This window comes from Takifugu rubripes, chromosome 6, assembly GCF_901000725.2.
Source record: "Takifugu rubripes chromosome 6, fTakRub1.2, whole genome shotgun sequence".
In the NCBI taxonomy this organism is placed as follows: Eukaryota; Metazoa; Chordata; class Actinopteri; order Tetraodontiformes; family Tetraodontidae; genus Takifugu; species Takifugu rubripes.
In genome coordinates this window covers 9058313-9083365 of record NC_042290.1, presented here as the reverse complement: position 1 = coordinate 9083365, position 25053 = coordinate 9058313, and the positions used below count along the sequence as shown (strand labels likewise).

Below are 25053 nucleotides of genomic sequence, written 5' to 3'. Positions count from 1 at the left end.
AAAGCTTTTAAACCGAAACTATCATACTAAAGAATTCAGTGTAGAGTTATCAAAATGTTTGTACCTATATTATTAAAATGGTGGGTTATCAAAGTCTTTCAGTAATCAATCAAGCACAATCTTGAGTTTAATTTTCTTTGAAAGTTAGTGAATTGAAAGTTAGCAATTCCATTAATCCATTGCTTTTCATTAAATGCCATTTAGTGTTATTGATGGGTATTCTAGAGCCTTTCCCAGCAGTCACAGCACTATATTTTTTAAAGTCTTCGACTGACCATCTCAAGCAAAACTCTAAATCTAAAGCTAATCAACAAGAAAGAAGTAGAAATTGTACATGGGTGGAAATCAGTAAGGTTTAAGAAAGACAGTTTATTCAGCACCGAGAATCAGAATGGAGCAAAAGGTGAAGGGTCCCATGGGTAAAGAGGGGTTGGAGTCAGTTACTGCTGAATTCTGCGGATGGACTGGATCTGAGGGGTTTGGCAGTGGGACCCAAACTCCTTGAAGTGTTTGAACTCTCCACAGTGACGATCACACTCCATGATATACTGGTATCCACGGTAACCAGGATACTGGTAGCACACAAATCTGTTGAGAAATAACAGAGACGGAAGTTCTGAAGAAATGTTGCAAAACACGATGTTGTGAAAGACTAACTAAGATTGATGTGAAGTGATGTCGGTGCAGCCGTTGAGGACACTCACGCTCCAGACTGGACCTTGAGAGAGCCAACTTCATTGTTGCACCAGCCCATGGCCTGGAGGGAGGGATAGTCATCACTGAGCTCACCCTTACGGCCCAGGAAGTTCTCACGCTCAAAGATAGTCATACGGCACTCTCTGTGGTTCTGGAGGGAGGGGGACAGAGCAAACACAATGACAAACAACGAGGTCGGCTCGTTTTTCAGGATCAAATCCGATGCCGGAAATAACGGCGAAAGGACGCGCGGAGTCTTACAGCGCAGGCGATGGGTCTGAAAGAGGTCAGCCTCTCAATGTGATAGGCGTTGCTGCCCCCGAAAGCATCGCACTGGGGGTACTCTCCCCTCTCCAGCACAAACTGCTGGCCCTGGTAGGAGGCGTGCTCGTAGCCCACCCAGCTGCGGAAAAAGCCGGAGATCGTGTGTAAAGGATAGCTGCTTCCTCCTGGCCTCTGTCTGTCTGTTTTCTAGCTATAACACTGTTTTTCCTGTGTGTGTGTCTGCTCACTCACGCTCCGCTCTCCACTCTGAGCGAGCGCACAGTCTCGAAACCAAACTCCATCACATTGCAGCACTCAGAGGTGAACTCGTGGCGCCGGCCCTGGAAGCACTCTTCATCGAAGACAATGATCTGCCAGGGAAATGGAGGCGTATGAGCTGATGCTGACACATAAAACACTTTAGATTGTTTGTTTGTTTATGGGAAATACCCTGAAAATCTGGGGTTTTAGACTCACCTTCCAGTGGCCGGAAAACTTGGTACAATGGTGCGTCATCTTTTCTAGAAAGTTGAAAGTGAAAACAACACACTTGGTAAAAAGATAGAAATTACAAAAAGGATTGCGCAGCAGAGAGTTTGTCATTAGACTGAGCGGGAACTCAAACATGAACCCTGATGAGAGAAGATCACACCTGAAGTGAAACATTCAATCCTAACATTTGCACAAACAACAATTCCCATAACCACAACAGCAGCCACATAGCTTTCAGAGGAACAGAACTGGACTCAGCGGGCAATTCTTAGAATGAAAGTAGTTTGTTTTGTTTTTTAAAAAGCCAGCGCTTTCTTGTAAACTTCTCTCCAGCCGCCCACTCTATCTCTTTATCGTATTATTTTTGCTCATTTCCTTCTGCCTCTGGGGTTTTTCCACCATCGCCTCACTTTATCTCACCCGTCTGGGCCTGTGTTGGCTCCCATGTTTGGGAATGATGCGTGAGGTGTGTGGTTATGGGAATGCGGGGGCCTGTTGCTCAACCCAGGCCTGCTGCTGCCCACCCCGCCTGGGCCCTGCTGGGTAACGGGACAGGGACTCACCTTGCTTGGATGCTCTTGGGTTGTCCTGCCGTGAGAGTGAGAACAGCCACGCGCCCCCACCCTTTTAAAGCCTCCCCTGGCATGGGGCCACGCTGAAAGCCCCGGCTCAGCAGCAGGGAGGGGCTCTGTGCTTTGTCCCCCCTCGACAAAAGCTAATCTGTTGAGGGGCAGAAGTGCAGACGCCACATTATCACCTTGGTTAGAAGACTGAAGGTCGAATGAGGGTCCCTGAGAAAACATTAAGGGCCAAGGATGAGAAAAATGGCCTCAACACAAATGAAAATTATTCAAAATGCTCTGACAAGTGATTTGTTGTTATTGATTATATGTCAGAAATATCCAGGTGTTAGGGGACATTTCGGCCTCTGCTGTTTACGTCAGTGAGTGATGCACTGAGTGGCGCACGCTAATGTGTGGGATATCTGAAAAAAAAGGGGAAATTGTGAATATCGAGTTCAGGATTTGACGAGCAGCCATGAGGAGGCTACCCAGATGTTGCTGGACCTGAGCACCGCGGCTTGAAGCCCACCCAGAATGCAACTGGAACCCACCGATTACGTATCAGGATTAGTTCATACCTAATCTATGCAGGTCAAACATGAGTTAATCCTGCCTCCATGATAGAAATGACAACCGTTGAGGTGACATAATCCAGATTTAACAGTGCAGTGGGTCTGTAATCACTAAATAGTTGGGTTAAATTTATAAATGAATCACATGTCAGATGGATTAACTGTTGCTTCCCCACTAGTGACCTGAAATTAAAAATCAAATATGAATTTTTCCAGCTGATATGTCACTGTCATCTGCAGAATCCCTTGAAACTAACAATTGATGTCTTTTTGTGAGCTCAAAATGAGTTTTTGTGTGATCATTTGGAGATTATGGTCCCAAAACTGGGGATAGAAGCTTGTAAATACTGTGGTACATATGATTCAATGCTTTTGTCAGACCTACCATTAAAAACATAATATTCTCATTCTATTGTTGTAGATATTTGGAAAATAATGGTGAAATTTCTGAGATGGACTGGTACAGCCTTAAAGAAAATGAAAAAGTGACAACACGGTTCAGGTAGTTCTGTTTAGTTTTTTTTTTTAGAAAACAAGTTATTTGTTCCTCTTTGTGCATGCTGGGCCTTCACATTCCTCCTGGCACTATAGATGACAGTCCTGCCACCCCAACATGACCAAGAATGTCCCTCTCAGCACTTTCCTTTGACAGCAAAACGCTTACAGGCTGGGTAGTGGGCCCGATGGGGTTTCTGGGCTATGTGATGACCTGGTGGCTTTGTGGAGGACCAACAGTGATGACGAGAGTCATTCTATTGTGTCGCCAGCTTCTACGTTTGGCCTTTGCCAGAGTATAAAAGCTGGGGTCGAGCATTGGAGGGACCAGCACGAGCCAGCCTCCCTCACACGGCACTGCAAGCTGTAACGCAGGTAAGGACACACGGACACAGACATGCACAGCAGAACACCCAGCGTACATGGAGAGCCAGGGCCCGCTCCCTGCCCACCACAGCCAGGGAAGTCATCCACACCCTGGGGAAACGGCCCAAATAACAAGTCAACTTCCCAAATAAGCCTCCCACATAAGCAACATACTTGTGCTTTAATGCAACTCTAAACATGGTCCAAACCTCCCTCACCCACTGTGAAGACCTCCCCGGGGCCACTCTCACTCATCCCTCTAATTCTGTCACTTTTGTTTACACCTCTATTTCTATACATCCCCTTTGTCTGCCTTCATCTTCCATAGACTCTCCTGAAGCCCCTCACCATGTCGCAGACCGCCAAGTCCGCCTCCAGCCAGGGCACCGATGCCAAGGACAAGGGAGCCCCAGCTGCCTCCAGCAAGGCCACCAAGACTGGCGAGCCTAGCCTGGGATCCTTCAGAGTGAGTTAGCATCTTGTCTACAGGATCCGGTTGAGAACACATTACAAGGAAAATATGGACTTCCACTGAACTCCATTGGTTTTTTTTTAATACCGTTTAAGGCTTAATGTTGTGTGGAATTAATTTAATGGGGCATTTATATTACACCTATACAGGGCAGCTTTTGTAGTGGTTAAATATTTCTACCATCGCATGCCTCTATTAGAATTATATAGAATTTAGAATTTAAAGAGGAAATGAGATTATACGACCACATTATTGTTGTCATATATGGCGTGTATGTTTGTATATTACCGCTGCCTCTATTATAATGGCTGCGGAGGTTTTATTCGGATTGTAGGCTTGTTTTGATGCACCTACAACACATTTAGATGATAAAAATGTGACAAAACCACCACCTTCTGCCGTTCACTTATGCCGTTTCATCCCTGCAGATCCTGCTGTTCGACCAGGAGAACTTCCAGGGCAGGATGGTCGAGGTCCAGAATGAGTGTATGAACGTGTGTGACCATGGCATGGATAGAGTGCGTAGTATCATTGTGGAGAGCGGCCCGTAAGTGGACCGTTTGTCTGAGCGGCTGCAGACAGACTAAGGAACCATATGTTTCTTTTGCATACCTTGTATCCTGAATAATTTTCCTCTCTTGTCCTCACCCCACTTGTGCCCCCCCTGCGCCTGGTGGACCCCCCTCTCTAGCTTTGTTGCCTTTGAGCAGACTAACTTCCGTGGGGAGATGTTCATCCTGGAGAAGGGAGAGTATCCTCGCTGGGATACCTGGAGCAACTCCTACCGCAGTGACCGCCTCTTGTCCATCAGGCCCATCCGCATGGTGCGTTCAACAATGCAAATACATATTTATCATCGTATTTACTATCCATGTTCAATTAATTGTTTATTTCAGCGTGTTACGGTCATTTAAGATAAATTCAAATAAGTTCTCTACTAGGCACTGAAAGTTACAACTTTATAGCACCGAGTGAACATGTTGATGCTACAATAAGAAACTAGAGATTAATATTAGATGATATCAACCGGATGCCAATGTGTTAACTAGATGCAGATGCATTTCAGTCAACCGTTACTGGCATACCCTCTCTCCCATCCCACGTCTCATTTCCTCCCTGCAGGACAGCATGGAGCACAAGATCTGCCTGTTTGAGCTCTCTGACTTCAAGGGCAACAAGATGGAGATCCAGGAGGATGATGTGCCCACCCTCTGGGCGCATGGCTTCTGTGACAGAGTGGGCAGCGTGAGGGTGTCAGGAGGAGCGTAAGTACACGAGTACATGTGTGCGCACACGCACACACACAGAAAAAACAAAGACAGAATAGCTTGAGGCTAAAAAAAGAGGATCGGCTCACAAACAGGAAGCAAATGTGCTCATTTTCCCTGAATAAATCCAGTACAGACTCTGCATTGAAATCATTGTTTTAACTATTATCACTGGATGCCAGCGGCCACCGCGTGATCATAAAAATAACATTATCACAAGGCTTTCAGCAGACTGCAATGTTGTAGCTTTGTTGGCAAATTTGTAACAAGATTTTTATAGAACCTTAAACATATTCTGCCATCATCAGCAGTGATGATCTGGTTAATGTTTTCTAGGATTCCTCCACAGATACAGTCAGCCCCAATGTCATCTTGGTCATGTGCTACATGTGTTTTATCGAAAAAAGAAATCTCCATAATCAACAAGAAGCTCCCATATCTAGAACATTAAAGCTCTATCCCTGAAGAATTTCCAAAGTAATGATCTTAAAATCATCATCTGCATTTTGGAAGTTTTATACACAATGCTAGAATCTCCTCAAGCTTTTTTTAGATAAGGCTTTAGGGATACCATGCGCCATTCATCCTCATCCTTTCCATGTCTCTCAGGTTCGTGGGTTACCAGTACCCTGGATACCGAGGCTACCAGTACCTGTTTGAGTGTGGTGAATACAGACACTACAACGATTTCGCCGCCTTCCAGCCCCAGATCCAGTCCATGCGTCGCATCAGGGACATGCAGTATCACCAGAGAGGATGCTTCAACGTCACCTCTGCCAGCAAGTGAACAGCACCTGCTGACCCCTGGGTGCCGGCGTAGCCGCGCAGCACTCTCAGCATTTTAGTTCCACAGAGGCCCCCCACTGTCTCCAACCCTTGCTGAAAAATCCACCATCATCGCTCCATCCCTGAGGGAAGACAGAATGAGAGCACATATACAGGACAACCTTAAGTGACTTTTTATGGTGCTAAAAATAAATGTGTTCTGAAAAAAAGACAATTCCTTGGCTGGATTATGATTATTATTATTATTATCATCATAATTGCATTATATTGTTTTTATGACGATAATGAAGCCATTTATGTCATAGGAAAAGTAATTATTTTGTAGAGTTTTTGCTACTTCTATTGGCTTCTTACAATGAACCACAACGGGAGGGGGAGGCTGCGATGTGTATTGTGAAGTATTACTGAGCAGAGTATGGGGGGGTGTCCAAGAAATATCTTTAACACTGATGAGTTTATAATTATTTAACTAATTCCACCATTCATTAAATCGTGCAACGATAAACTACAAAGATGGTCGCAAATACACATAATTCCGATGGCCGTAAACGCACCACCACGGTTACGAGCGATAGCTCCCTTAGCAGCTAACCAAGAAAAGGGAAACCATGGCTGCACTCTTTAAAGCAAGAAGCGGTGAGTTAAGCAGTTAAAGTCGAGTAAAAATGACCGTAATAATACGACGCAACCTTTATACCCTGGGGAAATTCTAGGGTTAAATATATGAGACGCTTGTTGTGTAATTGGATTGAAATAGCTTTGTGCAATATCAGTGACAAACCTAGATAGCATAGCTTGCTATGTAACCAGCGCATAGACCGAAACCAATGTTTTAAAAAAGCATTGTTGTAATGTTAATTTAATGCTCTTACCGTTGTCTGATAGGACCAATTGCTACTTCTGACTGACAGCTAAGCAATCTGGCAGTTGTGCTTAAAATGTGATGGTGATACGAATATGGATTGACAGCTTTAAACTAAACTGCAACTTTGCTTTTTGCAATTTGTTGCTTTGGGAACGCACTTGATTGGGTTTACTTTACATTTTCCCAAAAAAGCTACTGGGGAGACCCGAAGGTGAGTGGCGAGGTTGACCTTTCCCCTACATAACGCCACGCTCGTTATTGGTCCTGTGACGTCATGACGCAGGCTGGACTTCCGCCTTAATAACTATAAGCATCTACAGTATATATTGGTTTGACCTGAATGAAACATAGTGAATATGATTCCAAAAGAACACTTTTTTTTTGCATTCTATGATCATTTATGAGACTAGTAAAACATAAAAATATTTGATGCTTTTACTAATTTGTGTACACTACCTGTACGTATGTACAAATGACACTTCTCTAGGTGGTTAAAGACAATGGCATTTCTGTGGGTGGTGTTCTGACCGTTCTTCTGCCACTTTCTGCCCTGCAGCTCTTCACCTGTGCCTCCGCAGTTGCCGAGGTCTGTCTCAATTGGCAGAGCTACCGGAGATGCATCAGATCTTGAGACAAACGTGCAGAGACTATGCAGAGAGAGAACTGACACCCATTGCTGCTAAGCTCGACAAAGAGCATGTATATCCTACCAAACAGGTAAACACACACATCTTTAACCAGCATGTTTTACATAACGAAAGCTATAAGATGCCATGGTCTCCACCTGGATGTGTCTTATTCTAGATTTAACGTATTAAAGTCATCTATTTTGCAAATAATCCAGATTCAGGAGCTGGGGGCACTGGGGGTGATGGCCATGGAGGTTCCAGAGGAGCTGGGTGGAGCTGGGATGGACTATCTGGCGTACTCCGTGGCGATGGAGGAAATCAGCAGAGGCTGCGCCAGCACTGGGGTTGTGGTCTCTGTCAATAACGTGAGTACCCCTGGAAGCACGGACACATGTGTGAATATGCGACTGGTGGAATGACGCGATTCACACGCTCTGCTCTCAGTCTCTCTACATTGGGCCGATTTTGAAGTTTGGTTCGGAAGAGCAGAAGCAGCAGTGGATCACGCCGTTCACCAGCGGCGAGCAGGTGGGCTGCTTTGCCCTTAGCGAGCCTGGTAAATATGCCCCCACTGTCCACGTAGTCTTCAGTCTGAAGTTAGATGCGTTCTGTTGTTTGAATCATGATGTTGTTTCAGTCATTCAGACATCTTCAACTCTAATAATCACTGCTTGAGTGTAACTACAATAATTGAATCTGAACCACAGGTAACGGTAGCGACGCAGGTGCAGCCTCCACAACAGCCTATCAGGAGGGAGACGAGTGGGTGCTGAACGGAACCAAAGCCTGGATCACCAACTCCTGGGACGCATCCGCCACTATTGTGTTCGCCACCACAGACAAGAAGCTCAAACACAAGGCATGACGCAGCTGGGTGTAGACGTGCACCGCGTGGATAAAAATAGGACTGATTAGTCATTGGGACTTTGCTGCTATTTGTTTCCCACTTCTCTGTGTCCGCAGGGTATCAGCGCGTTCCTGGTCCCCATGCCACACCCAGGGCTTTCCCTGGGGAAGAAAGAAGATAAGCTAGGCATCAAAGCTTCGTCCACTGCTAACATAATAATGGAGGACTGCAGGATACCCCTGAGCAATATGCTGGGCCCTCGTGGCGCCGGATTCAAGATTGCTATGGTCTGTACACATTTCTTTTGTAAATACAACACAATGTCGAGCAGAAATCTGATCATTGACCTGTTGAGTTTAAACTGCTTCTCCACGCCACTCAGCAAACCTTAGACAGCGGAAGGATCGGCATCGCGTCCCAGGCTCTTGGTATCGCACAGGCGTCTCTGGACTGCGCTGCAGACTACGCACAAAAACGCAACGCATTCGGGGCCCCCATCAGCAAGCTGCAGGCCATACAGGTAAAACCCTCTCCTCATCCTGAAGGTTTAAAACCTGTCGGACTACATTCGACTGACATCCTTTTGTTGACAGAGCCACACATCAGGAAATCTAATGTTGTCTTTTTGTTACTGTTTCAGTTTAAACTGGCTGACATGGCTGTGGCCATAGAGAGCGCGCGCCTGCTGACGTGGAAAGCTGCAATTCTTCGCGATTCCAAGAAACCCTTCACCAAGGTACAGATCCGATTGAAACAGTACGATAGTTTTAAACCGTTCCATTTCTGAACCCTTTTCACCTTCAGGAAGCAGCCATGGCCAAATTAGCAGCCTCAGAAGCAGCCACCTCCTGCTCCCATCAGGTGAGGAAATGATAACCCAAGAAGCAGATGCTTTTAGAGAAACGCTTTTAGCTTAACTGCCTTCTCTTATTCACACCAGGCGATACAGGTCCTCGGGGGAATGGGGTACGTGTCGGACATGCCTGCTGAAAGGCACTACCGCGACGCTCGTATCACGGAGATCTACGAAGGCACCAGTGAGATCCAGAGGCTGGTTATCGCTGGCCAGTTACTAAAGGAGTACCAGTCATAGACATGTGAGAACGGACATAAAATCTCTGATCCCATCCTCAGAAAGACAACGAATGCAGTCAGGCGTGAGAGGCTGGCCTGCAACAGTCCAGAGCTTCTCGAACAGACTCTTTTTTAATGTTAGATAAATTACTTCAAACACTTCCTTGCTGCAGGTGCCGTGCACAACAAGTACATGTACAAAATGGTTGTTATATAAAAGCATTGAATTCGTGTGTTCAAGTATTGTCACGTTTTCAGTTTGGTGCCTCAATTCAGAGCTTTGACAGCAGAGGGCGCCAGTGTGCCTTAACACATCTGTTAAATAATGTCAAGCCAGTGGCAAGTTGTACTTAAAAAATAATAATAATTAACATCTGTCAAAAGACCGTGAATGACAGTTCTGTAGGAATTCTGGTATACCTCAAATGTTAATTTATTTTGATGACTGTGCACAGAGGTTTTAATGATGTAATGGACAGCATACTCTCAGAACTAGGGCAGGTCATAGGAATAATTTCAGTTCCTAGAGTGTGTGCTGACACTAACCCTGACTCAGATCCAAACAGAACAGCCCTGCCAGCCTGTTTTTCTCACTCTGAATGTCTAATGCAGTGACTCGCCTCCATCCCTGCCCAGGATGCCTTGTTTACCCACTGACTGGTCCACTGGTCCAGATCTGGGCAGGCTTCCTGAATCTGCAGTTGCACCCTGTTGATTGCTCTAATCACGATGGTGTGCACTGGGTGCATTGTTCTAGCTGCGCCGGGGTCTTGATTATTTATGCAGATATGTTTGTTTCCTTTATTACACAAATAATAAAAACTGGATGATAAAATACTGTTTCTTTTACTGAAACACCTATTTTGATTCATGGTAAACAATAAACTGAATTTAATTCATAAATTACAGGCACAGTTTGGTTTTAAATGCATTTTCCTTTATTTGGAAAAAAGTATAGCTAGTCTGTTGCTTGACAAGAGGAAAACTGTACATTCAAATGCAAATTCCGCACTTCGATCACAAACGTGAGTGCATATTCCTCTACAAAGGCTTCATGAGCAATACAATACAAAATGGGTTCACAGGACAGACAAGAAATATATTTACAGAGCAATACATTTTTTTCTGAGCATATAACAAATCAAACAGCCCCTGATTCAGCAGACGCTCTGAAATGTCGCCCGAAATGAACTTGAAATACAAGACAAGTAGAGTTAAACCCAACTGAGACAGATGGACACCTGCCAAAAATATACATTCATTTCAGTGAGGGGTAACCGTGCAGACGAGCACAGCACCCGCCCGCCCGGCGGGCCTCAGGAGCCACGCTTGAGCGCAGGAGCATCTTGTACCCATCACGTCATTTCAAACTTCAGATGCTTCACTTCTGTCGGCACACAGTCTGGAGAGTTTCAGCCTACACATAATGCTTCTTATCAAAGTCCCCGTTGACCGAGAGCGTCTTGGTGGGCGCGTATTTGATGGGATACGACCCCCTCACCACCTGGGAGAAGGAGCAGCAGAGCAGGGTCCCCCCCAGAAGCAGCAGCGCGGTGGCGGCCCACCCGATGTAGATGGCAGCCCCTATCTCCCTCTTCTTGGACGGGGGCACCTGGGGGTCGTGGAAGTTCACGATGATGTTGTTGGCCATCCAGCAGAGGGGGACCAGCACGAAGAGCCCGCTGAAGATGTAGATCACTCCGCCGGCGTTCACCACCCTCCCCTTCACCGTCTCATCCTTGATGCAGTTGGTGCACTGCGCCCCGGCCACGGTCACGGTCAGGGCGACCACCCCCAGCACGGCGGAGATGACCGTGAGGGCCCGGGCGGTCTGCAGATCCTGAGAGAGGGCCAGCACCGAGTCGTGGACTTTGCACTGCATCTGGCCGGTGCTCTGCACGACGCAGGACATCCACAGGCCGTCCCAGATGGTCTGCGCCACCACGATGTTCGAGTCGATGAACGCGGTCACCTTCCACATGGGCAACCCGCACGCAATCATCACCAGCAGGGATCCGGTCAAGCACAGAGCCAAGCCGAGGGACTCCAAACACGCAGCCAGCATGGCGCCTTTCTTCGCTGCTCCGAGGATGTGAGAGATGAAAACTTGGTCTCGCTGTCTCCCTCCGACGATGTGCGTGTTCAGTCACGCGTCCTGGTCTGTGAGTGCGCTGCGCTCTGGGCGCGCTTCATTTATGAGAGCCGCAGCCGCGCACTGTTGCTGCACCACCGTCACAACAAAACCAAACACGGCAACTCTGGACCAATCGGCTGCAAAGGCATCGATGTCTCGGCCAATGAGGAGAGGCTGGGGGGGGGGGTCACAACACCGGCATCTCGCGCGCATTGTGCGTGCATGTTTGCGCACCGGTGTGAGGGGGTACTGCCAGCGGACTGTCTGTGTTTCACGGGATGTGGGAAAAAGAACTTAAGGCTTTCTGCAGAAATGGGCCCAATTAAAATATCTAAACCCAGGGTCAGAGACCTGCCAACAGAAATATTGCATTAATGGACAAATCCTGGGTTCTGTCCAATTCTACAGCATTTTTTTTTACTACATTTGTCAGAACTTTTGTCCCTTTAACAAGGAGAAGAAGACGGAAAACCTTTGGAATCTTCGAGATCTTAGAGAACATTTTAGTTTGTTTCACTTTTAACATTTACATGGAACAAAAGCCAAGGTCGACAGCGACAATATTCAAATTTAATTTTCTGTCCTTTGTAAGAATGTATTGATCCATTGTTCTCTTATCCCAGCAAGCCATCTCTGCAGAATGACATTTTTGGACACAGGAAGCACATCCCACAACAGGCGTGACTGCCATGTTGACGTGCTCGATTGTGGCCAGATGGCGTTGCTGAAAACTTCCGTCAGCTCTTTATTTTTTTTTGTTTTGTTTTGGGGTTTTTTTGTGCTCTAAGCACACTCTCTTGACCCAACAAACACATCCCATCCACGCTGCAACTTCAGTGTGGTGTTGAGAGACGGGCCCAGAATGAGGCATTCTGGGCCGTTAACGGCCTCCCTTTAAAAAGAAACAATAATAATGGTTAAATGCTGCAGAATTCCTTTGTTTTTGTCATTGTTAGACATTTCAGTCACGGACTTTTTCCAATGGTTCTTGCAGATACCTCACAGTTTAGCATAATTCTCTAGCATCAGGAGCATTTAGCGTCCTAAATACAGGCATTTAATAACTCCATTAGGGCTGAAAATGGCAGCATCCACCCAGTGTACTGGATCAGAACGCCTCCACATTAGGCCACGGCTGTAGATGTATGTCAGTGTTTACAGGAAACACCAGATTGCAGGTCAATTATAGCTCTTCCTATTATTATTTTGATCTCTGGAGCTTTTCTGGTTCCGAAAGCATCATCAGGCGTGCCTAGTGGGTCAGGAAGGAGGAAGTAAACGTATAAGTTACAAAAGTTTGAAGAAGGTGTAGCAACAGTCAAATAATTGATTCAGCATAATGAATAAATCTTCATTTAACGACCGTAATGAACTTTTTTAGGATTCATTCATTTCTTTCTTTCAATATAACTAAAGCTGTCTTCCCCCTTCCCAGCATACCTTCTTTGCCATAGAGTAGAGTGGTGTGTCCAAAAGACTTAACTATTTTTTATGTTTACTGTAGACAAACTGATGCGTTCCGATAAAAGCTAGGCCACACCAACTGCAATTACTCCCAATTTCAGGTTCTGAGATAACAGTTGAGTGGAGGAAGAGCTGCACCGCCGAGATAAAGGCTTCCGTAACCACAACCGCAGCAGGTCAGAGCAAATATTTGTCCTGCTGTGAGGCTTTAATGCACGTTTGAGGCGGTGCAAAGCTGACTCTTGCTCTGGCAGGTGTTGCTGGTCATGGCCAGGGACCGGCAGGAAACACAATCCAGTTTCCGTATGAAAGTCATGATCACACACATACACACACACACACACACACACACACACACACACACACACACGCACACACACACACACACACGTCTATCTTTGTGAGGACTTTCAGGGACATAAAATATTACCAACCCCAACCATCTGAATAAATCTCCTAACCCCAACCCTTATTTTAACCCTAACCTAAACCTGAAAACCTCCTTGTGGGGCGAAGAAAAATGCCCCCCCCCCCCCTCCTTTGTAAACACGAACCCACTTTGCTAGTAGAATGAGGATATAGGTACTTAATATGTAGTAAAAATGCTGACACACACACACACACACATGCAAATTTAATCACTTCCAGGACCCTGACTTTTGCAGGAACGTGATGTTTTGGAAAAAACAATGCACGCATTTGTGTGTGTGTGTGTGTGTGTGTGCGAGTGTGTGTGTGTGTGTGTGTGTGTGTGTTTGTGTCGGACCAGATGCTTCCACTTCTTTGTTTGCCTGTGGGTTGACGCAAATTTTGAAATCTTTTCGATTTTTTTTTATTTTTTGCATTTGTTTTAAGAATTCAACAGGCAGCAGAGTTTCCCTTTGTGAACCAGGCAGCAGCAAAATTTGGCACAAACACACACACACACACACACACACACACACACTTTCCCACACGTTGCATCTATGTGTAGCTACAATCAGGACCACACAGGTCTGCCCCACCCACCTGCCCAGATTAGCAACTGGCTCAGTTGGGTTTAACTCTACTTGTCTTGTATTTCAAGTTCATTTCGGGCGACATTTCAGAGCGTCTGCTGAATCAGGGGCTGTTTGAGCAGTAGAAGAAGGCCACGTCTACAGGGCATTTCAGTCCTCATGGGCAGAAACGTCAAACTCTCCCGTGTGGAGCTGACCTGATCTGAGGTGACTCTTGCAGGACTAAAAACGGGAAATTCCAATTTCAAAATAATGCCAATGAATTCTGATTTTCTCTGGTCTGTGTTGTGGGGATGGGAAGATAATTGACAAACGGCCAAAGGAGACATTTACGCAGGCGTCGTGGGGGTTTTCACGGCGGTACGAGTGACAGCTGCAGAGCTGCCAGCTGCCGCGTTGCGAGGGCCGAGACGCAACAGTGTTAGGATGTCCTGTCTCTTATCACTTCCCTCCGACTCCATTGTTCCCCGAGCCGCCGGGAGTGCTCTCCTCCTTCTTTTCCACATCGAATCTTTTTATTGTCGGCTTCAGAAATGACACCTGCCGAGCGTGCGCGCTGCAGCCGCAGAGGCGTGAGGCTGTCTGTGAAGAAGTACGTTAGTCCGGTGCTGATGTGGGGCACGTAGGACTGAGGTGATGTGTCCCGTGTGGCAGGCGGACAGGGGGACGAGACAGGAAAGCACCAATGGAAACTGATGTAAACGGGTCAAACAGGAACGTTTCCAACAGAATGAACAAATCCCAGAAATGACGCTCGCCTCCACCGTTTTACCCTCCCTTTTAATGGGCAACCGTGCTGTTTTCGCCTGTTGTCATTCACAACTTTCATTTAGTCATGATTATTTACCATAAATCATTCTCAAATCTCCCGGGAAGGCTGATAACATGTTGTTAGATATGATGGATGACGGCGCTCCGCGTCAGCATCCAAACCGGAGCGTAATTAGCCGGAGTTACAGAGTAATAAGGCTTTAACAAGTTCTTGACTCACGATGGAGGAAATCCCTCAACAAGAAAGTGATAAAGCGGCGCTGATAAGAGGAACGAGCCCTTCATGTCCTCCTTTTCCTTTAAAATCCACCTGTTAAAACAAACAGCGGACATGACACATTCGTGCGGCTCAGAGCGCCGTCAGAGCACCGGCATCCTGTTGGGCATCATCTAAAATGAAATCACCCCGCAGCTCGGCTGAAACTGTCGGGTGATAAAATATCATATATATATCTAATATTTAATTATGCATCTGTCCGCGTCACTGCACATAAAGGTTAACGCAGTTTTCACGTATGGAATTTCAAAACTGGTCCTTGATTTAGTGGCCTAATTATGAAAGCTGGAGAGGGGAAACATTTTACAATGTGTTAATGAGTACAACACTGGTGCAGTGGATCCCACAGACCAAACACACCCACTGGAATTCATTATTGACTCCAAATGTTCTCTATTTGTGTGTGTGTGTGTGTGTGTGTGTGTGCGTGTGTGTGTGTGTGTGTGTGTGTGTGTGTGTGTGTGTGTGTGTGTGTGTGTGTGTGTGTGTGTGTGTGTGTGTATTACAGTATTTAGTACCAAAATATTCCTTATGGCAAATTAGGACATTTTAGGGACGTGAGGACATTTTGACTAATCGTCATATCACCAGAGGACTGTTTGTGAAGACACCGTTTTCGGGCTAGTTTAATGTCAGGGTTGGTTTTGGGTCAGAGTTAGGAATGAGGGAATGCGATATATCTATGACAGTCCTCACAACGATAGGAGGTCAAGGATGGACAAGGAAAGGACTTTTTTACATCACAGCCTGGGACGAAGACCCTCTCCTTGTTTGGACTATGGTCATGGGTTGAAGATGGGATCTCTCATCCCTTAAACGGACTCTCAGAACTGCTGGTCACCAGCAGCACCCGTGACACCCATCCCTAAAATTGGGTTGCATGTTTGATGTCATCTTGCTCTTTTTTGCATTAGAAAAAAAGAGTATTCTTTCATTTTTATGCTTTCCCAACTACTTTGGCATGACCTGTAATTTTCAGAGCCATTTTGCGGCTTATCTTCGCCATCAGCTCATTTCCTGTGTGTAACAGCACCATTTCCTGTCTCTGTGGAGGCTATCGGAAAGATAACACAACCACCACACATAACCCCATTTTCCCCCCTTGTTTCTTTTTCTATTTTCAGGCCTGCACGTCTCTTTCCTCCTTTCTCGTACTTGCTGTTTTTCTTGGCGTGTAGCTTTCAGCCCAGCCCGTGTCCATATCTGATTATGAAGAATTTATTTTAATCACGCAGGTCATAAAACGTTGGCCCGACAAAATTATCATTGTCTCATTATCTCCTGAACTGTTGTGGTGCTTCTGTTTATATCCCACATTCTGACCCACATTCTCCCTTCAAAGTGAATCATTCTACAATGAGAAAAAAGAATCAAAGCTGATTTCTTTGTGGTTTTTTTCTTTGACATGTTTTGTCAAAGAACGCTTTTCAAACGCAAAACCCATTAAAATGTCTCTATCCGTGGAAAAAGAATGGAAATGCGCAAGTCAGAAACCTCAGGAGTGCACTTTAAACCGGACCCTGAGCAGCAACACTTTTAGAAACGAGGCTTCCTGATCCATCATTGCATCACTGCTTCACTAACACCTTCAAAAATGTTCTTTTAGAAAGAAAAAGAAAGAAACACATTTTATTTAGCTGTACACTGAAGTAAAGATGGAATATTGGAATCAAATCACTGTGAGAAATGGCAAGAGGGTGCAACCACTGGCCCGTGTTGAGACCTTTGAATTGCTTTTACTTAGAATTTCTACGTCTTTTTCACAAGTACTCTCCTCTCCTCTCCCCTCCTCTCCGTCCATTGTCCGTCCGCCGTGAGGGAAAGGAGAAAAACCTGCTTCACAACAATGAGCGCTTCCTCCTGAGAGGTGACCTCCTCCGCTGACGAGGAATCAACGCAGGGCACATGTGATGGGCCATTGTACGCCACTGCGACCTTTCCTGCATCAGCCTGTTTCCTATAGCTGAAGTCATAGCAACACACACGCACACACACACACACACATCCTTGTCTTTGGGGAGGATGTAAGAAATGAAAAGGTGTTGTGCTCTCATGTGCTCAGTATTGTGCATAAATACACACTGAGGTCACCATTTACTGAATTTCTTAGTTTTTATTGCAGGAACGAGTATTTACTTTTAAAACATAGCTCATGTGCTTGTTCAGACACCCTTTTTCCTGCCAATCCTGACATATCTGAAGGAGATTAAAATGCTTTTCTCTCCATTTTTGCACTTTTTTCCCCTTGGAGACTGGAGTGTGACCCTCAATAAAGTGCAATTGCAGTGTTGTTGGTGTGCGTGCAGAGGTCACCCTGGTCCCGAACTTCCCCCAGATCATTAGCAATCGGTGCAGTTGGGAAGGGGGGCAATCTCATTGTCTGAACCCTGCCACCCATGTGGTGCTGCACAGGAAGCCCTGGGTTGAGGCGGGCATGCCACCTCCAGTCCCACGCTCTCATCATTGTTCGCGGGCCGACTCCTCCTCCCTCAGGTGGCCGTCAGGTCTACGGGGGAGAATTCTCACCAAACTTAGCATTTTGGTGTGCGTCTCTGCCCACCGAGGCGGGTCCAATCCGTCTATTCACAACTGAAGCACATGCACATGTGTCAGATGTTAGACGGATAAATCTACTCTCAGTAACTTTTGAAATGTTTTATAAAAAATTGGCATATCTGACTTTCAATTAAATAAATCTGCACTTTAAGGAAGGAGAGAGGTGACACCACTCATCCATAAAGGTCTCACTAGGGTGTTTATATCCAGATGTGTTAGGGTGCAATTCAGGCAGGACCCTTAAGCAGACAACAAGAGCTGACGGTGTGAGAACAAGCTTTTAATTAACTCGGGTAGTGAAAAGGTGCGCTGAGTGCAGACCGTTCCTCCGAATGAGGGGCGTGTGGGGCCTTAGGAAGAGACGTGAGAAAAACGGGGAAAGTTACTTGACGGGACGGAACACGAGAACACATCATTGACCCACATTTACCACAAAGTTGACTAAACGATCAGACGCTGGTGATCGGGAGGCAGCAGCTTTTGGAGAGTGTAGATTGGTAACCGGCTGCAGGTGTGACGTCACCAGCGGAAGGTACCCAGGTAAATCCACCACGCCCCCTAGTGAGAAAACCAGGAACACAAAACACAAACGAAAAGCACCACCACACAGGCCATGACAAGGATGTGTCACCACATGGTGTGTGTGTGTGTGTGTGTGTGTGTGTGTGTGTGTGTGTTGATGATGTTCCGTAATAGTTTTTTTGCCATCTCAGAAACTGGGTCAGCTTGAAGAACTTTTAACGTGTGCACATGAATTGGAAAAGAGCACCAACAGCTCTGTCTTGATGGTGCTGTTGGAAGCACACTGCAGAAATTTTACTGACACGTTCGAATTAGACTGACCCATTTTCACAGGCTGGAATATGAAGTTATTACCTTCTCTCCTGCTGGCATTAAGACTCTGAGTTTTCAACATAGAGGTTATCATGTCCTGTCCAATGAGATTAATTCATCATTTTTAGCCCCCTCCTTTGTTCTGTTTTCTAGAGTCACCCTATCTCACCCCACAGAGTTTATGTAGCATGAGTAGAAGAAGCGCTTGGTCGGTGAATGCAACTCTGGTCCAAATTATGGATTCAAATCTTGAATCGCATAATTTGGACCATAATTTAACTTAAGCAAACATCACGGTTCCCATCTATCATCTTGTAAAGGCCTTAAAGGGCTTCCAATTTGTGTAAATTGACTTTTAAAATATCCCCACTAGACACTAAAACACCTGTTTAGCAAATGATGCGTTTATCATTAAAAGGTTTGCCATCTTTAAACATGATTCTAGATGCACAGATTTAATTTGAACTCGCACACATTAACTGGAAGTGCACTTCCTGTCCCCTGAAAATACAGCAGCGGTCTTCGGCGACGCGTGCAGGGAAACACTGCCACCGCCTGGTGAGGTGGGTGTACTGCAAGGCTTCCTCACAATAACCGCCGTGTTCGCGACAAGACACCGACTAAAGATAACGGCATCGGTGGGACAGATGCAGCGATATCAGAGCATTTACATGATTTCTGTTCACTTCTGCACACCATCGACCGACCATTAAAGGTATCCCGTTTATTTGGTGGTGAGATTCTGAAGCGCATCTATTAAATCGTCTCCGGTCGCGCCCCTTCCATCCAATTCGGACGCCTTTTTCCTCCAAGTGTGTTCGAGATGACGACAAACAACAGGTATAGGAGCCGAGCTCTCCGTTCAGGTAAGAGATTTAATCAACTATTGCAGATGCAGAGTGGGCCGCTGCAGAATCCCACCTGATGTTTGCATCCTCTCTCCTCCCGGACCCGGCGACCTGCGCATACATGGACCGACGCCTGGTGGAATTTGCCTTCACGACACAGATGATGCAGAGGTAACAGATGCAAGTGTGTGTTGTTTGTGCCAGTGATGGGCTGTTTCTTACAAAAAGCAAGGCTGTGCACACATCAGTGGGGCTCAGTGGAAGCCTTTGTTGTTCCTCTGGAAGCCACATCAGCACAGCATCTTTTAGCTTCATCTGTACAAATACGACAGAAAATGCTATTATGAACGTTTCCCATGGCCCATTATCCGCACCCAATGTGATAAAGAGCCGATTCTGTTCGGTCCCATTACTCTGACGTCTGTCTGGGGAGGTTGACTGCAGGTCTCTGTGTCTTCAGCACCTGGAAAGTTGCTCTGCTTCCAGGCTGACATCATGAGTACCGACGGGGAGGTTGTTTTGTTCTAAGTCAGACATGTTCAGGTCCAAACTCTGCCTCCACCAGGTTTGAGAGACCTCTTTCCTTCCTCAGAGTTTGCTCTTTCCTCCTTCTAAAACAAGTGGATCAAAGATTCCAAGACCTTTTGGAACTCGTGGGCTCTAACCAACCGCACCTCAAGATTCAACTTTGCAAATAAGCAATTCAACAAATTGCGGTAAATTAATATTAAAGGAAATTTGATAAATGAAATTTGATCAGCACTTTTTAAAAAAATATAGGGCCTGTTGAAATACTTTTGACAAAAAAAAAATGCATGATCGTTTGTGAGCATAGTGCTGAATCAACCGGGGGATGAACTTGAATCTAATAATAAAGGCATCATCATATGCGTTACATATACAGCAGCATCCCCTCAGCGCCTGCGCATCATTATTTGGAGGCCCACATCCTGCAGATCCCACCAAATGTTTCATAACACGCATCTTCACACTTTGGTCCTTTCTTCTTGTGTCGGACTGAGCTGAGTCAGAGCGGAACAGCATGGATTTGAGCTGAGCTGTGCATCTGTCAGATGTGTGTGGGTGTGTGAGCTGCAAAAGCATCCATATAAAAAAGAGGGACAATAAGAAAGCAACTCTGAAACACCTAAGAAACCCCACGTGAAGAGCTCTGCACGATGGGAAGAGTTGTTATGTCCTCCTCCTCACTTGCTCCAAGCCTCTGTGTGCCGTCACTGTGCCCATGGCCGACTGCCATTCTGGATTATGAACACCTCAGGGAACACTCCTACTCTCTCTCTGCTACGCTATATGCAACTCTCTCAGCTTCAATAAAACATAGGAGGAATCATGGGATTGTCCTACTAACACAACCACCAGTGCATAACAGCACTGAGCTGGAAGGGAGGGTTTGACCCAGATCTGATTGGCTTTACAATATCAGCACTGCTTTTCTTAGAACCTTTTTATCTTTTTGCACTATAGATTTGTGTCATTGTAACCAAACACCATGTCAAACCTGCCTTTATCCTGCAGCGCCCTACAGTGGCCAGATAGTGCAATGCAGTGGCCAAACACACCCGCTGAAGCACCCTATTTTATTTTTAAAAAAATGCCCATAACCAATATTTTGTTCTGCTTTTTGCAGGAGAAAGATTATGTTGGCTTCGCAACACTGCCCAACCAAGTTCACAGGAAGTCAGTGAAGAAAGGATTTGACTTCACCCTCATGGTGGCAGGTGAGAGGTGGCAGAGACGTTCTTCTCACTCTAAAACTCCAACATTCGCTTTCACGCTTCACAAGTTTCATTGTCCCGTGACAAAGTCTGAGAATGTGAAATCCTGGGTGTGAATCTCAAGAACACATCGTCTAAATACTTTAAATGCAGCGCATAACAATTTGGATCTTGAGGATGGAGGAATGTAGAGAATTGTTGGTTGGTTTTTCCAGCTTCTACTCTCAATGTTGAGCCAAATTCCACATGATGGCGATGAGTAAATATTTGGAACATATTTAATTCAGCAAAGTTTTCTTTGCTGTTGACAGTGTGGCGCTTTACTGCAGCTGACCACTAGGGGGGAATCAGGCTGTTTTTAGCTTTAGTCAACCCAGATGTGACATTTTAGTCAAACTAATATCAGTGAGCGGAAATGCCTGATTTTGTGCCGCCTTTGTGTTCCAGGTGAATCAGGTCTGGGTAAATCCACGCTGGTCAACAGCCTGTTCCTCACCGATCTGCACAAAGACAGAAAGCTGCTCAACGCAGAAGGTGAGCCAGCAGTCGCCCCAAACACCCGCCAGCCCCACCGAAGGCTGCAGACCTGCTGTATGTTTTTAACCTGCAGAGCGAATCAGTCAGACGGTGGAGATCACCAAGCACACGGTGGACATCGAGGAGAAGGGCGTGAAGCTGAAGCTGACCATCGTGGACACCCCTGGGTTCGGAGACGCTGTCGACAACAGCGAGTGGTGAGGTCTCCCTTTGCCTGGTTTAAAATCCAGCTGTGACAACATTTTCTTAACTTGTATTCTGGTAAATTCAGAAAATGAGAAACCAGATTAGCATTACAGTATTATGGAACATGTAACAGCACACAAAGGGACACAATATATCATTGGTGTTTTTAGGCAATCGTGAAAACCCAGTTAGTTCACATTTCAAAACACTCCATTGAAAGTGCTCTTCATGATTTGCAGCTGGAGGCCGGTCACAGACTACATCGAGCAGCAGTTTGAGCAGTACTTCAGGGATGAGAGCGGCCTCAACAGGAAGAACATCCAGGACAACAGGGTGCACTGCTGCCTCTACTTCATCCCTCCGTTTGGACACGGGTAACACACGCTCCACCCCCGCGGGCTGTTTGTAGATGTCCCTGTTTTAAAATGCTATCCTCGCGCAGGCTTCGTCCAGTGGATGTGGAGTTCATGAGGGCCCTGCAGGACAAAGTTAACGTGGTTCCTCTCATCGCCAAGGCCGACTGTCTCACTCCCACCGAGATGAAGAAGCTCAAAGAGAGGGTGAAAGGCAGCGCTCGTCTTCAGATTGGGAATAATCCGCAAGAAATACGCAGCAGAAGAGACTTAACATTTGTATTTTAAAATGACAAAAGATGATTTGGTGTGCGCTTCTGATCCGATGTGTTTCCTCCTCTCAGGTGAAGGAAGATATTGATAAATATGGAATAAAGATATATCAGTTCCCCGACTGTGACTCTGATGAAGAGGAGGAGCTGAAACGGCAGGACAGAGAACTGAAGGTGCGTTTGACCCAGCTAAGACTATAACAAAGTGACTAAATAAACAGGTATGAAATGCTTAAAGATGTGGTTAGCATTCACGTTTGACTTCGATTTAATCTGGATTAATGAGTTCATTAAATCAATATAGCTTTAATCTTTAGATTTGAGGCTTTATTTGTTTATTTCCTTATTGTTATCCAGTACATGTTGCTATTAATTAGTAGCCAAATAGCAGTTGAGGTATGTTTAAAATGCAAAAGAAAAAACAGATTTTTGAGTTTTAAATGTGAAAGATTCCAGTTTCAGCAGAGCTGTGAATGCCTCCTCTTCCTCTCATGTTTGCTGATGCAGGACAGCGTCCCCTTCGCTGTGATTGGCAGCAACACTGTGGTGGAAGCACGAGGTCAGCGGGTCAGAGGGAGGCTCTACCCGTGGGGCATCGTGGAAGGTAAAGATCGCTCTTTTCCTCCCCGCTCCAGTTACCGGGGCAACACACTCTGACACGCATTGTTCCTGTTTGCAGTGGAAAACCCGTCCCACTGCGACTTCGTGAAGCTCAGGACCATCCTGATAAGAACCCACATGCACGACCTAAAGGACATCACGGGCGACTGCCACTATGAGAACTACAGAGCCCAGTGCATCCAGACCATGGCCAGGTCTGTGTGTGTGTCTGTGTGTGTGTGTTTAAGGATTAGGTTTACATTAAGGATTAGGATTGGGGTTAGGAGGTTTGTTTGGATGGTAAAGTGTTAGGAGCTGAGTACTGTATCTTGTCTATGCAAGTCCCCACAAAGATAGAAATGTGTGTGTGTGTGTGTGTGTGTGTGTGTGTGTGTGTGTGTGTGTGTGTGTGAGTATGTGTGTGTGTGTGTGTGTGCGTATGACAGGAAAGATGTATGTGTCAGGTTTTAAGTTTTAGCCTCGGGCCTGCTCTAAAGTATTTAATGTAAATTTACTCATCAGTATAAATTTACAGACGATTGTAAACTGACTGTTTACGAGTCTACGTGTTTGGAACAGAAAGTACAACTATTCAGCAACAACAGCCCCTTTTTTCACAAACTAAAGTAAAATAATTAACTGTTATATTTATTTTACTTCAATCATATGTTGTTTAAGAGTTGCATTTTAAGTGTATAGTTGAGATAACATTGGTTTCCCAGTAAGAAGAATAAATAAATTTTTGGCTTTATTTGAAGTTAATATATTTAATTTCTCATTTGCAGCTTGTTTACATTTACCGGTACCACGCCATCTACTGGAAAACAATGAGAAGACATGTTAACACATTGAACAAAACCAGCTTTTTAACAAGTGATGTGTTCATTTTTGTCCACACGCAAACCCAATCACTTAAAAATGAGTGACTATAAAATACCGATATTTTCATGAGGTGGGGGGGGGGGGGGGGGGGGGGGGGTTGTGGGGGCTACGTGGTTGTCACGACTGATGCTTTTTACTTGTCTTCCAGTAAGATGAACGCAGACCAGAGGGTGGAAAGCCCCATCCCACTGCTGCAGATCTCCACGCCGGACGCAGAGACGGAGAAACTCATCAAGATGAAAGATGATGAAGTGAGTGGGGGGGTGGGGGGGGCGCACACCCGCTTGATAAATAGTGAATAACGGGCGGTGGCGGCTTTTATGTAACCTCAGCAATGCTGTGGGACGATGAGCTGTGTGTTCTTACATAAGCTGCATCTCTCCTCTGCTCTCCTCATCTGCAGCTGAAGAGGATGCAGCAGATGCTCCAGAAGATGCAGCAGCAGATGCACGAACAGGACCTGTGACACCCCCCCACCCCCCCAAAATGCAAACAGGAACTGATTTGAAATGCGCCTTTTTGTGGATGTGACATATAAACGTCAGCACATTTCAACTAATTTCACGGATACGGAGGGAAACACGGGAGACGCAGATGGTGCAGATGATTGACAGCATGCTGGGGGATTTGACCTAAATCATACCTGTTGCCATCATTAAAACCTTTCTACTAAATGCATCTTGTATATATGTAAGTGTACTTGGGCAGTAGATTGTTACCTTTAGATTAAAGTGGATTTCCAATGTTTTGTACTCGAACCATGAATCTTTGCATAAAGCACCCATTGAGCATTAAAGGACACTTTCAATTTGCAGAATATAATAAACCAAAATCCCTGAAAGAGCGAATTATAACACTACTACACTACACTACTTCTAGTTTCTAAAATAATGCTGCACTGTACAAAAGCCCTTGAAACAATGCCATACACAACATGCTGAATGTGGTTGAAGTATCCTAATTAGCACTTTTCACTGCTGGCAGGTCATTTTAGGGGACCACATCAGCCAGATGGAGAAATGTATGCGTTTGGCCCCCGTAGCTCCAGAAAAACTGTCTCATTTTATTTATTTATTTTTTTCCAAATAAAACAACTGTACAATAATGTTAACAGTACATTTTGTTTAGCTTTTTGATGTCAACTTGAATTATGGATGAGCATGAAAAATAAAGTTTTCATCTTAAAGGTCTCTCTTGTGATTCAGATGTTTAGAAT

General features: G+C 45.5%; 5 protein-coding genes across 5 annotated transcripts; 3 read left to right on the top strand and 2 right to left on the bottom strand.

Moving 5' to 3' along the window:
• Positions 1 to 349: 349 nt before the first annotated feature.
• Positions 350 to 2131, bottom strand: cryba4 (crystallin, beta A4). The gene is made up of 6 exons (XM_029837148.1): positions 2016 to 2131; positions 1438 to 1481; positions 1213 to 1331; positions 958 to 1099; positions 705 to 847; positions 350 to 588 (listed from the first exon to the last, which is right to left on the bottom strand). Exons 2-6 carry the CDS (start codon positions 1474 to 1476, stop codon positions 441 to 443), a joined length of 591 nt encoding a protein of 196 aa, XP_029693008.1. The 5' UTR covers positions 1477 to 1481; positions 2016 to 2131; the 3' UTR covers positions 350 to 440.
• Positions 2132 to 3317: 1186 nt separating this feature from the next.
• crybb1 (crystallin, beta B1) lies at positions 3318 to 6185 on the top strand. Its single transcript, XM_003965363.3, has 6 exons — positions 3318 to 3457; positions 3777 to 3914; positions 4349 to 4467; positions 4612 to 4744; positions 5043 to 5185; positions 5798 to 6185. Exons 2-6 carry the CDS (start codon positions 3798 to 3800, stop codon positions 5973 to 5975), a joined length of 690 nt encoding a protein of 229 aa, XP_003965412.1. The 5' UTR covers positions 3318 to 3457; positions 3777 to 3797; the 3' UTR covers positions 5976 to 6185.
• A 300-nt stretch (positions 6186 to 6485) lies between these two features.
• On the top strand, positions 6486 to 10224 carry acads (acyl-CoA dehydrogenase short chain). The gene is made up of 10 exons (XM_003965436.3): positions 6486 to 6610; positions 7396 to 7556; positions 7684 to 7833; positions 7913 to 8024; positions 8176 to 8327; positions 8432 to 8602; positions 8698 to 8835; positions 8956 to 9051; positions 9120 to 9176; positions 9256 to 10224. Exons 1-10 carry the CDS (start codon positions 6583 to 6585, stop codon positions 9406 to 9408), a joined length of 1218 nt encoding a protein of 405 aa, XP_003965485.1. The 5' UTR covers positions 6486 to 6582; the 3' UTR covers positions 9409 to 10224.
• An 80-nt stretch (positions 10225 to 10304) lies between these two features.
• cldn5b (claudin 5b) lies at positions 10305 to 11658 on the bottom strand. The gene has a single exon (XM_003965362.3). It carries the CDS (start codon positions 11452 to 11454, stop codon positions 10807 to 10809), a length of 648 nt encoding a protein of 215 aa, XP_003965411.1. The 5' UTR covers positions 11455 to 11658; the 3' UTR covers positions 10305 to 10806.
• Positions 11659 to 18859: 7201 nt separating this feature from the next.
• On the top strand, positions 18860 to 24589 carry septin5b (septin 5b). Its single transcript, XM_003965361.2, has 12 exons — positions 18860 to 19289; positions 19432 to 19442; positions 20920 to 21010; positions 21455 to 21541; positions 21618 to 21741; positions 21970 to 22104; positions 22173 to 22290; positions 22428 to 22529; positions 22863 to 22959; positions 23035 to 23170; positions 23986 to 24088; positions 24241 to 24589. The coding sequence occupies exons 1-12, from the start codon at positions 19247 to 19249 to the stop codon at positions 24301 to 24303; spliced, it is 1110 nt and encodes a 369-aa protein (XP_003965410.1). The 5' UTR covers positions 18860 to 19246; the 3' UTR covers positions 24304 to 24589.
• The last annotated feature ends 464 nt before the right edge of the window (positions 24590 to 25053 follow it).

What these genes read in the sequence shown, in the direction of transcription:
- cryba4 (XM_029837148.1), bottom strand. Translation starts at nt 1,476, where the DNA reads ATGACGCACCATTGTACCAAGTTTTCCGGCCACTGGAAG. An exon ending in AGTTTTCCGGCCACTGGAAG is followed by an intron (nt 1,332 to 1,437) that starts GTGAGTCTAAAA and finishes TTTCCCTGGCAG; the next exon opens with ATCATTGTCTTCGATGAAGA. An exon ending in CTCAAGGTCCAGTCTGGAGC is followed by an intron (nt 589 to 704) that starts GTGAGTGTCCTC and finishes ATTTCTCAACAG; the next exon opens with ATTTGTGTGCTACCAGTATC.
- crybb1 (XM_003965363.3), top strand. Translation starts at nt 3,798, where the DNA reads ATGTCGCAGACCGCCAAGTCCGCCTCCAGCCAGGGCACCGATGCCAAG. An exon ending in CTAGCCTGGGATCCTTCAGA is followed by an intron (nt 3,915 to 4,348) that starts GTGAGTTAGCAT and finishes TCATCCCTGCAG; the next exon opens with ATCCTGCTGTTCGACCAGGA. An exon ending in GTGAGGGTGTCAGGAGGAGC is followed by an intron (nt 5,186 to 5,797) that starts GTAAGTACACGA and finishes CATGTCTCTCAG; the next exon opens with GTTCGTGGGTTACCAGTACC.
- acads (XM_003965436.3), top strand. Translation starts at nt 6,583, where the DNA reads ATGGCTGCACTCTTTAAAGCAAGAAGCG. An exon ending in ACAAGAAGCTCAAACACAAG is followed by an intron (nt 8,328 to 8,431) that starts GCATGACGCAGC and finishes CTGTGTCCGCAG; the next exon opens with GGTATCAGCGCGTTCCTGGT. An exon ending in CCACCTCCTGCTCCCATCAG is followed by an intron (nt 9,177 to 9,255) that starts GTGAGGAAATGA and finishes TATTCACACCAG; the next exon opens with GCGATACAGGTCCTCGGGGG.
- cldn5b (XM_003965362.3), bottom strand. Translation starts at nt 11,454, where the DNA reads ATGCTGGCTGCGTGTTTGGAGTCCCTCGGCTTGGCTCTGTGCTTGACC.
- septin5b (XM_003965361.2), top strand. Translation starts at nt 19,247, where the DNA reads ATGACGACAAACAACAGGTATAGGAGCCGAGCTCTCCGTTCAG. An exon ending in CTTCACCCTCATGGTGGCAG is followed by an intron (nt 21,011 to 21,454) that starts GTGAGAGGTGGC and finishes TTTGTGTTCCAG; the next exon opens with GTGAATCAGGTCTGGGTAAA. An exon ending in AAAGCTGCTCAACGCAGAAG is followed by an intron (nt 21,542 to 21,617) that starts GTGAGCCAGCAG and finishes TTTAACCTGCAG; the next exon opens with AGCGAATCAGTCAGACGGTG.